This window comes from Gasterosteus aculeatus, chromosome 1 (assembly GCF_964276395.1).
Source record: "Gasterosteus aculeatus chromosome 1, fGasAcu3.hap1.1, whole genome shotgun sequence".
Classification (NCBI taxonomy): Eukaryota; Metazoa; Chordata; class Actinopteri; order Perciformes; family Gasterosteidae; genus Gasterosteus; species Gasterosteus aculeatus.
Window position 1 is genome coordinate 30,611,015 of NC_135688.1, and position 14,185 is coordinate 30,625,199.

The 14,185-nt window shown below is 54.3% G+C and overlaps 1 protein-coding gene across 4 annotated transcripts; it reads left to right on the forward strand.

Annotated features, from left to right (window-relative positions):
* The first annotated feature begins 411 nt into the window (after positions 1 to 411).
* LOC120825713 (von Willebrand factor D and EGF domain-containing protein) lies at positions 412 to 14,096 on the forward strand. 4 transcript variants are annotated; one of them, XM_040187500.2, is made up of 33 exons: positions 412 to 739; positions 1,952 to 2,136; positions 2,319 to 2,547; positions 2,695 to 2,760; positions 2,854 to 3,086; positions 3,550 to 3,639; positions 3,712 to 3,853; positions 4,066 to 4,283; positions 4,569 to 4,642; positions 4,711 to 4,990; positions 5,168 to 5,370; positions 5,520 to 6,409; positions 6,484 to 6,620; positions 6,706 to 6,867; positions 6,951 to 7,055; positions 7,474 to 7,588; positions 8,371 to 8,633; positions 8,783 to 9,002; positions 9,075 to 9,212; positions 9,653 to 10,012; positions 10,116 to 10,280; positions 10,549 to 10,886; positions 10,962 to 11,382; positions 11,460 to 11,555; positions 11,637 to 11,732; positions 12,011 to 12,106; positions 12,187 to 12,282; positions 12,369 to 12,464; positions 12,556 to 12,651; positions 12,783 to 12,878; positions 13,199 to 13,294; positions 13,392 to 13,480; positions 13,577 to 14,096. In XM_040187500.2, exons 1-33 carry the CDS (start codon positions 652 to 654, stop codon positions 13,595 to 13,597), a joined length of 6,000 nt encoding a protein of 1,999 aa, XP_040043434.2. In that variant the 5' UTR covers positions 412 to 651; the 3' UTR covers positions 13,598 to 14,096. The 4 variants fall into 4 exon arrangements, with proteins under 4 accessions (XP_040043434.2, XP_040043443.2, XP_077958812.1 ...); XM_040187509.2 differs by having other exon boundaries at positions 10,965 to 11,382; XM_078102686.1 differs by having other exon boundaries at positions 11,016 to 11,382.
* Positions 14,097 to 14,185: the final 89 nt, after the last annotated feature.

Consider the following 14,185-nt stretch of genomic DNA (forward strand, 5'->3'; position numbering starts at 1 on the left):
CCCCCGCCCCGCCTCCATGTAGTTTCTCAGGGCTGAAACATCAAAGGAAGAGGCAGAGAATGTTGAGTGTGTTCCGGAGACTGATGATGACGACGTGGCTCTTCATGCCGAGACTTTCTCACGGCTCCGAGGGAGCAGAATGAAAAGGCAGCGCAGCACACCTGCGTCTCCTCTGTGCTCCTCCACTTACTGGACATGATGCTCACTGGCGTCACTCACATGCAGAGGTCATGACCCCGGGGCTGGATGAGAGGGAGAGGAGGACAGCCCCCCGTCCTCCATTAGAACATGCTGGGTAGTTGTTACAATGCCATGAATACCATAAACAGTTTGGGGATATGTGAACGTGTCACATCCTGTACTTGTCCTCCCGGTGCATTAACGTAAAAACATTAAAGCAGGGTCTGTTGTCTCCCTTTCTAAACCTTGTGACGTGTCTATGACGCGGCTGGGAGCAGCGGAACGCTCCCCCCTCTCTTCTGCTCCTGTTGCGCATTCTGCGCAGGAACTCCGCACTTCACCGACGAGCGCCCCGCACATTAAAAACCCTCCAGCCATCGCACAGGAGAGAGGGGGGCGGGGGGGGGGCAGATTCTCCAAACTCTCGATGGGACCCGACGACTGAAGCCGGCTGCTTCCTCTCCACCAGACATGGACTGCTGCGCATTTGGCCCGTTCGCCGCGTATTTACGCATCGCGGTGCTCTGGATCGTGCAATTAGGAGCGTTTGCGCAACAAGGTGAGTGGAACGAAAACGTTTTGCATGGCTCAAACGATGTCCTTAAATAAACTCCCTTTTTATTTCCAAACGGTTCATCTGCCATGAAGAGACCAAACTACTTTTCATCTGTAGATCAGCTGCATGAAATCATCAGATGTCCAAAGCAGCCCGTAGTGTCCGTCTAAAAACGTAACTTCATTTATGGAGCAAGACACTAAACGTTTGTAAAAGTTCCTTAACCTATTTTTTGGCTCATGACCAGGGAGGCTTCTGGAGTCGATTTGTAAATTCAACAGAAATTGTTAAAAGGAAAGACGACGTTTTAATTTTCTTTATTATTAATTATTAACCACCACACCGATCTTGGTTAATCAAGGGCTACTAAAGACAAAGTGCAGTAGAAACGACATGAGAAGACCTTTATTTGACGAGAACATAAAGCTGCCTTCTCGATCAGTAAACACGTCCCCCTGTCCTCCATCTGGCACATGTCTTCGTCCCAACGCGCAGAGCTCGTAAACTCCGAGGGAGGCCGCTCGTAAAATCCACATGGTGGAGCTTCGCTGCAACAACACTAGACATTTGAGATCCAAAGTGAAGTTTAATGAACTTTCATGTACGTCAAACATGTCTCGCGTTGAGCGGTTTGCTGGGATCTACGTCTAAAAACCTTCCAGACCCTCCAAACTGCAGGCGAGTGTCGTCCTCCCTGCTTTGATCATTAATGAATTCATTAATAAAGGCTGGCCTGTAACACTTTGTTTGGGTCGGGGGTCCAGCAGCAATAACTCTGCTTTGGGGGTCTCCAAACACACGACAAGTCCCACGTCAACCCCCCAGGGCTTACTGAGGCGCGGTCCTCACAGGGACGTCTGTTGTTCTTAACGATGTAGACGACCCCCGGGGGGGAAGTGGTCCTTCCTGCTCGTCTCCTCGATGCGACTGACAGGAAACATTGTCATGAATGTTTGAGTCTGTTCCCGTCACTGTGACCTCATGTTGAAGGGTTCAGAAGATCTTTGGAGACGTTTGTGTCTTTTTGTGGTTTTATTCCCTCTCCTTTTGCTACTTTAGTGACTGCACACAGCGGGGGGCAGATACAACATTAAGACTTAACAAGTCACTTTTACTTTAGTGCAACCCAGCTTTATTATTATAAATAATACAGTGAGTTCAACATTGAACTATTTTAACACTAATTCCCCCTCGTCCGCTCTCCTCACATCTCAGCCGCCGAGTGTTACCCGGGGGGCCATCGGACCTTGCGTAACCCCTATCGCAGCGTGGCCTTTGACTCCACGGAGATCCAGGACACGGCCATCCAGGACCTGATCTGTGACCACTCGCTCCCCGCAGGCTGGTACCGGTTCAGGATCAACAACCAGCCGGCCGAGATGCCCACCACCTGCGTTGAGGTAAGGCGGCAAAAATGTCAGGTGAGCTCTGTCATCTCCCTCCCGTGTGTGACCCCCTCCTTCCTGCACAAACATCCCCCAGCAGGTGGCTTTAATGAGCACCTCCAGCTCAGGCGGAGGGTTTAATGACCCCCTCGCTGCAGGTAATGAGTGTTTGTTTCCATTCGACGCCCCCAACGCAGATGAACCACTGTGGAACACAAGCCCCGGTGTGGCTCTCTCTGAAGGACGCCCCCCTGCCGAGGCCCGGCGAGGTCCGCCAGCTGTCCGCCTGCGCCACCTGGCAGTTCTTCCACGGCAGCACCAAGGACTGCTGCCTCTTCCGCATCCCCATCGCGGTGAGGAACTGCGGCGAGTTCCTGGTCTACCGGCTGCAGCCCACTCAGGGCTGCATGGGATACTGCGCTAAAGGTGAACATGCTGCAAAGGTCCGACCCCCCACCCTAGGAGAGTCGCCTCTTTTCAAAGATAAACAAATTAATAACAAATAACGATTGACTGGCAGATGTTTGTGCACCTTATCAATGAGAATGAAGTCAACCTGATCTGATGTTTCAGTTACTCCAGATGTGGGACTCAGACCCTGCCCCCCAGGTGAGGTAGAAGTCAACGGCCGATGCAAAGGTGAGACAGCCTGAGAGCGTTGCACACGCTGTTGTTAATCCATGGAGAATTTTGCATTTGAATCCTCATCAGGGTTGTTTTGGGTCTTTTCAGCCGCCGTCCCGTCCCTGCCGTCCAGGCCCCTCATCATCCCGGAGCTCATCGGCCACAGTGTCCACCTGAGGTGCTCCTTTGTCCCGCCGCCCTGGAGCCAGCCTCTGGGCTTCCAGGTGGTCTGGGCCAGGTACATTGGCCACAGCATGAAGGCCGAGATCAGGCAGGAATCCACGCTAAAGCCCTTCTCTCTGGTGGAGATGGACGGCGTCCACTTCAGGCTCGGAGAGACGGTAATACCTGCCAGACTGCGCTGAGGGTTTGGGGAGCATGTGTGTGTGTGTGTGTGTGTGTGAGAGAGAGTTCAACCCCTGCAGAGCCGGGAACTTAAGCAGTGGATCATGCTGACCTGGGCTCAGCCTGAAGCAGATGGGTCACATGCAGTTGGGAGCGTTGTGCGTGATAATTGTTCTAATTGAACGCCTGGTGCACGGCCTCTGAAGCCAGTGACGGATCTCATTTCCTGGAGGTATATGAGCGTACCCTCGTCCAGCTGTGTTGGGAACGTGCTGCAGAGGCCTGGGCTGGTCCAGCCGGCCTTTCTTTAACACATGTTGATGTCACAGCTGAGCTTGGTCAAAGGTCATCTTCAGTGATCTTTTTGATCCTTGCGAGTGAGCTAAATGTTTGTGGCGTTGCTTTTATCTCCAACTTCTCCTGTTATCTCATGGATTAACCGTGACGTCTTTCTTGCAGTTCTCCTGTAGCGTGTCGACTTTTAGAGCCAACTCCAGCCACACCAGATCTCCTCCGAAAGAGAGCGAGGGTTTCTACGCCGGACTGAAGGTGAACATCCTCGTGTTGAGTCTTCACCAGTTCGGACAGGTCAACTCACCATTATTTATTATTTCTCCTCAGTTCTCCCCCGACTCGCTGCACATAGCCGAGGACAGCAAAGAGCACGAGGTGACCGTGCACAGCACGGTGCCCATCCCCTGCCACGGCACCGGCCACGCTCGCCACTGTGGAGTCCTTCTGGTGCTGAGCGTCCAAGACCCAGGTCAGAGCCGCAGGAGAAACATCTAGTTCGGCGCTCACGTTGGCCTCAGGATGAGCCTTATTCCTACACTTATGAGTACATTGCTGCCCATGGATCCGGCAAATGTAAAATCGTCTCTCTGCTCCGTCTCGCGCCGTACACCCTCACACGAAAGCCCGCTCAGAGCGGCGTGTTGACAGCCGTGTCCCGGTAACGCTGACTCCCGCCCACAGACGGGCTCGAACACGAGGCCCCAAATGTGGCCCTGTCGACCTGCCATGTGGAGCTCCGGCCCGGCGCCTGCGGCGAAGGCGGCTGTGGCCGGGCAGAGGTCTTGGTCACCGCCGTCACAGACTTCACGCAGGACGGGAACCGCCACAGTCTGATCGGGGTTCTGCCCGGACCAGGCGCACCACGGCTCTGGAGAACCTACGTCCCGATGTCTCTGAGAGTAAGTTGACAATGAGGAGTCAAAATGTAATTATCATCTAGATCATCTAGAAAATTCGATTTGGAGACATGCAACGTGTAGGAAAAGCTCCCGCGTGGCTCTTACGGTGCTGTGGTATGCAAATGGCTCCTTGAGGACGCCCGAGGCATCTCTGAGGAGGTTCCAGTGGTGGAGGGTTTTTTTTTCCATCTGTGTTTGTTGTGTTGGGTGAAAACATCAAAGGGCGACGCGCTCCCCACCTCCCCCCCCCGCCATCATCTTTGTTCTCCTTACCTCCGCCCCCAGGTCATGGTCCAGGACGTTCCAACTTCCATCTGCTACTCTCTGACCGACCCACATGTCATCACCCTGGACGGCAGGTAACTCACCTCTGGAATTGGCTGTCCGCTCGTTTCAAGTGAAACATCTGGATTGTCTTTCTGCGCAGGCGATACGAAAACCACCAAACCGGCACCTTCGTGCTCTACCGGAGCCTCGCCAGGGACTTCCTGGTTCACTCTCGCCAGTGGGACTGCGGCAGCCGGCACTACGCCGTCACCTGCTCCTGCGGTGTGGCGGTGCGTGAAGGGAACGACGTGGCAATCTTTGACATGTGCAACGGGCGCCCGCAGGAGAGCAGGCCTCGGCTCACCCTGAGGAACCTGGGCGAGGGAGAGGTCGGCAGCCGGGTCAAGGTGCTAGAGTCCCACCAGGGGAACAAGGTCACCGTAGGTATCCTGACATTTTGACACTGCTGCAGGCTTGTTTGTCAAATCACTCTCTCAGCCACATGATGGATTTTAACTCTTATTACGACATTCTTATAAATCTGATCTTTGGGTTTAAATGTTTGCTTCTTTTCCTGCATGAGGAGCTTCCGTTAATGTGCGTCTTCCTTCTCTTAGTTGATCTTTCCCTCTGGGGCCTTCGTTAGGGCCGATGTCGGCGATTGGGGGATGAGCCTCTCCGTACGCGCGCCCAGCGTCGACTACGGCAACACGCGAGGTCTCTGCGGAACCTTTGACCGCAATGCCAGCAACGAATTCCACGGCTCCGACGGGGGCTCCTACGGCCCCGAGGACTTGCACCGCTTCATAGAGGCCTGGAGGTCAGTCCAGCACCAACACAAGCGACTGTTACGGGCAGAGCTTTAGCTTTGGTGAAAGGGTAGATTCTACACAGAGCTTTTGTTGTCTCATCGGTTTTGCTGTCCAATGTCATGCAACAACAATAAATGTTCCTGATTCTTTCTGTTAGGATTGCTCCCGGGGAGAGTTTGTTTGACAGGACGTTTTCCGGGGCGGCTCCAGAGGTCAGGAGGCCCTTCTGTCAGTGCCGGCAGGGATACAGCGCCTCTCACCACACCAGCACAGGGATGAGGAACTTGTACAATCCGTCCGCTCACTCAGACTGCGTGGCACGCGATGACGTGGATTACACCTCCGTGTTTCCTTCCATTGACACAACAGCGGAACACACGGAAAGTCCGGCAAGAAAGGAGAGCATCCTGGATGTGTCCGCCTTCAACGCCCGTCCCCTACAGCAGTTTCACACCGACAATCCCAACGGAGACGCTGACCTGGACGCCAAGCTCAGGGAGGATCTCTTGCTCTCTGCTGGCAGGCCGAGGCGAGCAGCCTCCTTTGAGTTCCAGCCCGTCTTTGCCGCTCGGGGCCTCAGCCGGGCGGATCTAGAAAGCTTTGCCTACTTCTTCCCCGAGGACCACCCGGCGGAAGCCCGACCCGAGGTGCGGCCTCAGTGGCCCACGCCAAGTGGCATGACCTCGGCCAAAGCTCTCCAGGTGTGCCAGGCGGCATTGGCCGACTCCACTGTCGGTGCGGTGTGCCGGGGGCTGCTGGGACGCCGCCTGGAGGAGGCGGTGGACCTCTGCATGCTGGACTTGCAGCTCAAAGATGACCTGGGTTGGGAGGAGGCACTGCTGGCCCACCTGGAGAACGAGTGCGAGAGGAGGCTGTTGGATAACCGAACCCATAGAGCCCTGGAATTGGCCGCCCCCCTGGGAAAGACCGGGGAGGTGGTGAGAGCGTTGCGCTGCCCCAACTTCTGCAACGGCAACGGAGAGTGCACGGAGGGGGGGTGCCAGTGCTATCCCACCCACAGCTTCTACGACTGCAGCCTGGCCATCAGTGAGTATCAGGTTATGTCTGTGGGGAGCGTATGTCCTCTCAATCATCGATCAATAACCCCTCCCCTACGACAGGCCAGCCGGCCGAGCTCACCGATCTGGAGAACGGCGGATTGTGCGACATCCGAGCCTTCAGCTGCCGCAGCGTCCGAGTCTTTGGCCTCGGCTTCGTCGACACCCCCGACCTCAGCTGCCACGCCAACAGACTGAAGGTGAGGGGGAGAGGCGAGGTCAAACGGGTCTGCTTCGCCCAAATAAAAACCTCTCCTCTCAGCTGCGTTCGATCTGCGTCCACAGCACGTGAACGGAGTTTGGGTCGAGGGGGAGAAACAGAGGACCAAAGCCACCTTCCTGAGCTCCAGGGCTCTGGACTGTGCCGTGCCGTCTCTGAGCAACGCCGCCGTCAACACGGAGGACTTCCTGATGGTCGACAAACCGTACGCACGCTGGGAGATTCAGGTAACGCCTCCTGTTTGCTGCCTGTTTGTCTCCCCCCGCCGGCCCCCTCCCCGGTGTCAGCTCCTCTCTGTTTCCTATTGCAGGTCACAAACGACGGCTCCCAGCACAGCCAGGCCAAGGTATTGACCATCTACGATGGCGTGTGCCAGGTGTGCCAAGCGTCACGCTCAGGGCTCTGTAAGCTAAAGGTAACTTGCTCTTCACATTCACTGCGTGGATCTCCCTCCGAGCCGCCAGGAAAAATGTTCAGAACTAACAAATCGCCAGTCGGATCTTTCATCCGACTTGTTTAGGGGGGAAAGCAGTCTTTCAAAGGAATATCCGAGACAGGAAAAGTTTGTACCAGACTTTAGGAGACCGATGTGTTTACGTGCTCTGAATAATAAACCAGAGACAGCGTGGTTTCCCTTCCTCCAAACACGCAGCAGCCGGCTCACGGCCCAAAAAAAGTTGCAGAGGGGCTGCTGCTGCTGCTGGAGACAACTTGTACCTGGCATCTCCAGAGAAAAACCACAAAAGCAACAAAGTTCAAACCAAATAAACTGATGTCAGTGTTTTAAAAGATTGTAAATATGACCAGTCCTACCTTCTGTGTGTGGCTGCCAGGAGAGGACGTGTAACATCGACGGGATGTGTTTTGCAGAAGGAGTCTCCAGTCCGAGCAGCCCGTGCCTCCTCTGTGACCCGGAGACCTCCAAATTCAGCTGGTCCGTGAATCAAGGTACAAACGTCTTATTGAGCTTCTCATCACAAGTCAAAAAGAGATAAATCCTAGACTAGAGATAAATAACCTGGAGGCGAACGACATTGGCATATTTATGGACACACATGTGTCCATAAATATGGCAATACTAGAACTAGGCTACTTTTATTATTTAATAGCGGTACATTTCATATTATTGTCATGTGATTGTCCTGTTTATGTGTATTCTTTGCCTGAGTTGAATAAGAACAACAGTGAGAATCTTATTGCTACACCATCAGACCCACTGATTCATACTAATGACAAACAACGGAAAGAACTGTATTTATCTTACGGTTACCGTTGTAACCGCCCAACTCTGTTCACAGTTTGTCCCCATTAGCAGTTCAAAGAAGCGAAGCATAAGGTTTCCCAGCATGCCCCCACCTGTCCACAGGTTTGGGGAGGAGGGGTGTAAATCACATGGTTGATCACCAAGGCTACACAGCCTGACTGAGCAAACCCATCAGCTGTATTATGATACTAATACCGCTCGGTCCAAGATCCAGCCTCCAGGATTTGGATTTATGTTGAATGCAGGTGGACTCATCTCACCATAATAACATAAGGCCATAATAATAATAAAGGCCCGCAATGTTCGCAATAATCTTATCATGTGACCGTTATGTTTTCTGTTTCTGAGGATCCGGTCTTCTAAACATCTGGAGGGAGTGATCTCAGGAGGTGGATGCTACAAGGCAGAAAGAGGAAATGGAAAGTTGTTTGTCTGTTTCTCCACATCCTCCTTCTTCTCTCCTCAGTCAACGAGCCGCCGGCCTTCCACCGGCCTCACGGCGACCTGCGCACATTCGCCGGGGAGAACTTCGTCTTCCAGTTGGCGGCGTCGGATCCCGAGGGCTCGGCTCTCCTCTTCCAGCTGGAGGAGGGGCCGAAGGGGGCCGTCCTCTCGCCTGCAGGCCTCCTCATCTGGAGGGTCCCGTCGCTGCACGAGACGGAGGGGCCTCAGACTTTTCGCTTCACGCTGTCAGACGAGTGCAACGCCCAGAGCACATTCGCTGTGGAGGTAGAGATGGAGAAGGAGAAACATGACATATTTAATTAACCTCTATTTAGCCAGGAGAGAATCCCCTTGCTCACGACTTTGTAACTATAGTTATTAGATACACTGACTGATCATTAGATACCTCAGCAGTGTCTCTTGTCCCCCTGTAGATCCAGGTGGTGAATTGTGGGTGTCAGCACGGAGGTACCTGTGTGACGGACGTCTCTTTCCCGGCCGGCAGTGGGAAGCACCTGTGCGTGTGTCCGGAGGGCCGGTGGGGCGACCTGTGCAACGAGCGTGCGGACCCGTGTCGTTCGGCGCCGTGCGAGGCCGGCACTTGCACGGACACCGGCGGAGGGTTCAGCTGTGATTGTCCTGCGGGGTTGCAAGGTGAGGCATAATTTTGTTTTTAATACACATTGCACGTGTGCAGACAAATTAAAGGTCCATGCGGTGTGCCAGGTGTCACGTGCCGGGAGGATGTCGACGAGTGTGAAGGCGAGCCGTGTTTCCCGGGGGTCCGGTGCCTCAACAGTTTCGGCTCCTACGGCTGCGGCTTGTGCCCAAAAGGCATGCTGGGAAATGGTTCGGTATGCACAGGTAAGCGTGAGCGAACAGAGAATGCCTCGCAGGCGTTTTACGGTACCTGCAAATGCTTAAGCTGTTGTGCAATCACTCTGGATCAGAGCACGGTGAAGATGTGATCAAGTACTCGTGATGGATGGAAACCAGATGGCTGCTTTGTCCGGATGAAGGTGATGGAAACGCTGCTTCCAGCTCAGCTGCCACACTCATGTGTGTGTGTGTGTGTGTGTGTGTACATGCATGTTTATGGATGTCAACTCATCTCTCGTAGTAGTGACATTTTGAAATGCTCTGGTTGCAAAGTGGGCTGAGAAAACCAAACTGGACTTGACTCAAGAAAAGTCTTGTGATGATGTAGCGTGTAATCTTAAACAAAAAATGTGTAGACGTTATTCCAGAGCATCGGGTAAAGTGTTTATGAGCAGTCGAAAATAACGGTGTTCGTCTTCGTACAGCAGTCACAACCACACCTAGTCCTCCTACAACCGCCTACCGGGCCCCAGATGTTCTGCTGAAACCTCCCGAAATAAAGGAGACCTCAGGTGGCAGCTCACCGCAGAGGAGGGCTGAGCCAGGGAAGACCGTCCCGAACCGGTCCCACACTAGGACCGGCCCGTGGATGAACCCAGCGCTCACAAAGGCAGAAACCTACTGGAGCATCACAGCAGGTACACCGATCGCTCCGCAAATGAAGATAGACGCTTCAGGAAGAAGCCCAGGAGTCAAAGTCAACCCGTCCACGACCAACACTGGCACTTTGAAGAACACCTCCGGGGTCAGCGACACTGCTGCAGGAAGTGGCAGACCAGCTTCAGGTACGGCCTCGTGCAATGTGTGACAGTTCAGCATGTTAGCGGTTTGGAGTGGACTCTCGCGATGCCCAGGAGGACCCGTTGACCGCAGTTTCTCGTCCCTCAGGGCCTGCTCTGGCTGTGAATGTGTCGGCTACGTGTGCCAGCAGGCCCTGCTTCCCCGGGGTCCAATGTATCAACCGCAGACCGCCGCATGTGGGGCACGTCTGCGCCCGATGTCCGCCTGGTCTCTACGGCAATGGACGGGTGTGCATGAAGAATGCCAAAGAAGGTGAGGTCCTTCAGGACTCGTTCAGCAGCAACAAACAGGCCTGCAGTCCTAAAAATAAAAGAATGCATGAATGCATGTCAACATATATGACTGAAACAGATCCAGATGAAAACATCTCTCAGTGATTTTCTCTGTTTCCCCAAGGATTTATGGGTTTTTCTTGGTTGGAAGGAATGTAATTTATTGCAGTAGATGAACAATTGGAAGTAGGTAGAGACCTTTTGGTGCTTTGATTCTCCGATTTCCTGAACCCTGCCGTCCTCTCCAGCGTCCAACTACCTTCCTCAGCAGTGGACCATCCGATCGCCGCACGGCAGCAGCAGCACCATCTCTCAGCTCCACCTGCCCAACTTGCCCAGCAGGCACGGCATCAAACATCTGTCCTGGGCCGTCACCAGAGCCAACCGGGACAACGCGCTGCACCCGGTTCTCCCTTCAGGGAGGGGTGGCGGGACGGGGAGGAGGGAGGTGGCCAGAGACGTCCCCAGAACCTCCATGGGTGCAAAGACCGCCACCATCCGCCTCAGCACCGAGCTCAGGGCGTACGGCGGAGCTACCGCCACCGTCTCCAGGCGTCCGGTGGTTCCCCGAGGGGGGGTCTCCAAGGTGAGTCAACCCCTTCTGCAACGTGTGTCGTCCTAAAGCGGCGTGAACGGCCCTTATTCTGTAATCATATCCCAGCAGTCTGAGCCAGCATTGGAGGTAACACCACCTGCTGCTCGCCTATCCACCCAGCCCAAGCACCACCTCCCAGCCTCCACCCACGGCATACCAAGGACCCCCCCGAGAACAGCCATTCCTCTCACCGCGGCCCTCGCCGCTCTGTCGTTCTCGCTGCCCGAGTTCTCCGCAGACGGAGACAGCGGCGAGGTGGGATTTGAAGAACCGGAGAGGGTCCCGCCGTTGACCTTCAGCCCCCCACTGCAAAGAGCCACCTCCCCCCAGGCAGCGGTGAGGAGCGGCACCACGGCGGACAAACGGGTAGTGACCTGCGCGGAGCGGCCATGTTTCCCCGGTGTCCCCTGTGAACCGGCCCCGGGCCGGGGTTACCGCTGTGGGCGGTGTCCCGTCGGGTACACTGGAGACGGACGAGCATGCAGAGGTACGCCTCCGTATCTCGTTCAATGATGGTCAAAAAAAAAAAAAACCTCTAGGCTCAACATCTGTCTTTCTATCCAGCCGTTTGCAGGCATGTGTGCGGCAGGAACATGGAGTGTGCCGCGCCCAACACGTGCCGCTGCAAAACCGGCTACAGCGGATCCGACTGTCACACAGGTGCACAGAGGTTATTTCAGCGGTTTATGGGTTCTTACATCCATTACCTCATGTTCCTTACATTGTGTCACATGTCCTCAGCCATCTGTGAGCCGGACTGTGCTAACGGGGGGGTCTGCGTGGCTCCAGGTGTGTGTCGCTGCCCCACAGGGTTTCACGGAGAGACCTGTCAGGAAGGTAAAGCTCACCTTCTTTTAGACAAGGATCTTTCATTTTGTGTCGGCCCCTGGTGGGCCGAAGGGGTACTGCTTCCACCAGGGTCCCTTCAGGAAACAGTACTTTAATCCAGCTACAGACTAGTAAACATGTCTATTAACAGCCATGCATTTTACTGTAATATCACGGAGGAGGAGCCTCACTTTTATTTGTCGTGAAGCTTTATGGAGTGAGAACTACAGCCGTCACATGGTTGAGTTATAAGAAATGACATAGCTGATTAAGATGCATGTCTGCAGCTCTGTGCAGGTCCCCATGTGAGAACGGGGGCTCCTGTGTTGGGCCGCAGACCTGTTCCTGTCCTTATGGGTTTGTGGGACCTCGATGTGAGACAAGTGAGTTTTTCTTTGCTTATAGAAGAACCAAAAGGGGTCTTTTTGTCCTCGTCAAGTGACGCGTCTCGTCTCCGTCCTAGTGGTGTGCAGCCGTCACTGTCACAACGGGGGCCGCTGCGCGTCTCCAGACGAGTGCGCGTGTCCGTCGGGCTGGAGCGGACCGTCCTGTGAGACAGGTGGGTGCGTGGACGTGAGTGCGTCTTATTGTTAGTGTCTGCGTGTCCTCACCTGCCCTTGTCGCCTCCCCCTCCTACTCTCCCAGCGCTCTGCTCTCCCGTGTGCCTCAACGGGGGGTCGTGCGCCCGGCCGGACGTCTGCGAGTGTCCTCGCGGGTTCTACGGCGTGCGGTGTCAGAGCGGTAGGACCGCAGCCCTTGACGAACAGGTCCTGGCGGGGGTTACTCTGACAGGAGTTCTGATCCCGCACTTTTCCTCCTCTTCCTCCTCCAGGGGTCTGCAGCCCCCCCTGCAAGAACGGCGGCGTGTGCCTCCGGTCCAGCGCGTGCTCCTGTCTGCAGGGATACACCGGGAGGCGATGCCAGATCAGTGGGTGCTCTTCCTAATCGTCCGATCCGCGTCTTACTTGACCTCCTCCATCTCCCTGCGTCTCTTCTTGTGGACGAGCTGAACTCGCCCCCCCCCCCCTGTGACGCTGTTCTCCCTCCCTCTCCCTGCAGGTGTGTGTGAGCCGCCGTGTGTGAACGGAGGCCGCTGCGTCGGCCCGGACGTGTGCGATTGTCCGTCGGGTTGGCGAGGAAAGAGTTGTGATAAACGTGAGGTTTTTTTGTTTTTACATTCACGCTCCTCCTCCAGGTCTAACTTGTTAGCTCCCGTTTGAGCACGAGGTTGACCGCAAGCTATCCAGCCACACATGAGTTCTACTCATAATGAAAACATGAGCCGCTGTAGTCACAGAAGGTTTGCGTCATGCTATTTACACAGTGATCGTTTTACTGTAAAACTCAAAGCAAAGAAGAGCGAGTCCAGTCTGCTGACAGACAGCTGACTGCAGGGCCGTCCTCGTTAGACACCCGCGCTGCGTGCGGCTTGTGTGACTCGCTCTAACGTGTCGAGGCCTCGTGTCGCTTCGCAGCCAGCTGCCTGCAGAAGTGCGCCAACGGGGGGGAGTGCGTGGGAGCCGGCGCCTGCCACTGCGCGCCGGGCTGGCACGGCATGCTGTGTCAGATCCGTGAGTGTCCTCCAGCGAAAAACATCCTCAGAGAACCCCGTCCTCCCCCCCTGTCTCGCTGACTGTGCGTTTGTGCTTTTGTGTCCCCCCCCCCCAGCTGTCTGTGAGCAGACGTGTCCTCCAGGCGGCCGATGCGTCCGACCCAACGTCTGTGCCTGCCGGAGCGGCTCGCTCTGCTCCAGAAGGGTGAGAACAGGGGAGGCTTTTATTTTGTTATCAGGGACGATTCCGGCCCGCTATCGGCCTTTTTCCTTGTTGATTTTCCGTGCGTTTCTATTGCAGTTCCCTCTCGGCCAAAGATGAGACGCATTAGAAGCAAACAGAGTTAAACCAGCACCGATGGAACCGGCCGAGCAGAGGAAGATCTCTGTGCACTCGCCAAAAAAACTCAAAGCAGGGGGAAACAGCTCATTTCACATCTCAACAGCATGCAAACAAATATTTAGAAGCGGTTTTACGACTGCACTTACCTGTGGATGAACTGCTATGTAGTGGTTCTATCCTGTAATCTGCTTTCTTGAGATTACAAACACTTCAACTGACACAGATTCAGGCTAACTTCCAGTCTTTGTGCTAAGCTAGGCTAGTGAGACCCTAACTACCCTAAACACTATACTTCTCATTTGACATAACATGAACATAAAGTTCAAGATAAAGTTAAACGTTGGGGACTATTTTTAAACGCATGTATGTAATGTATGAGTATTTATTTATTTGTTGCATATTCCTTGGTGTATTTTCTCCTTAAGGCACTGTTTATTGGGAGTTTTAAAAGGAAACAAATAAATATCCTTTTAAGGTTTTCATCTCTTCAGCTTTCCTTTCAGCTTAATTAACAATAATACGCTAGTTTTTTAGGGTTACGAAAAGTCCTGTGAAAAGTTGAGTCTG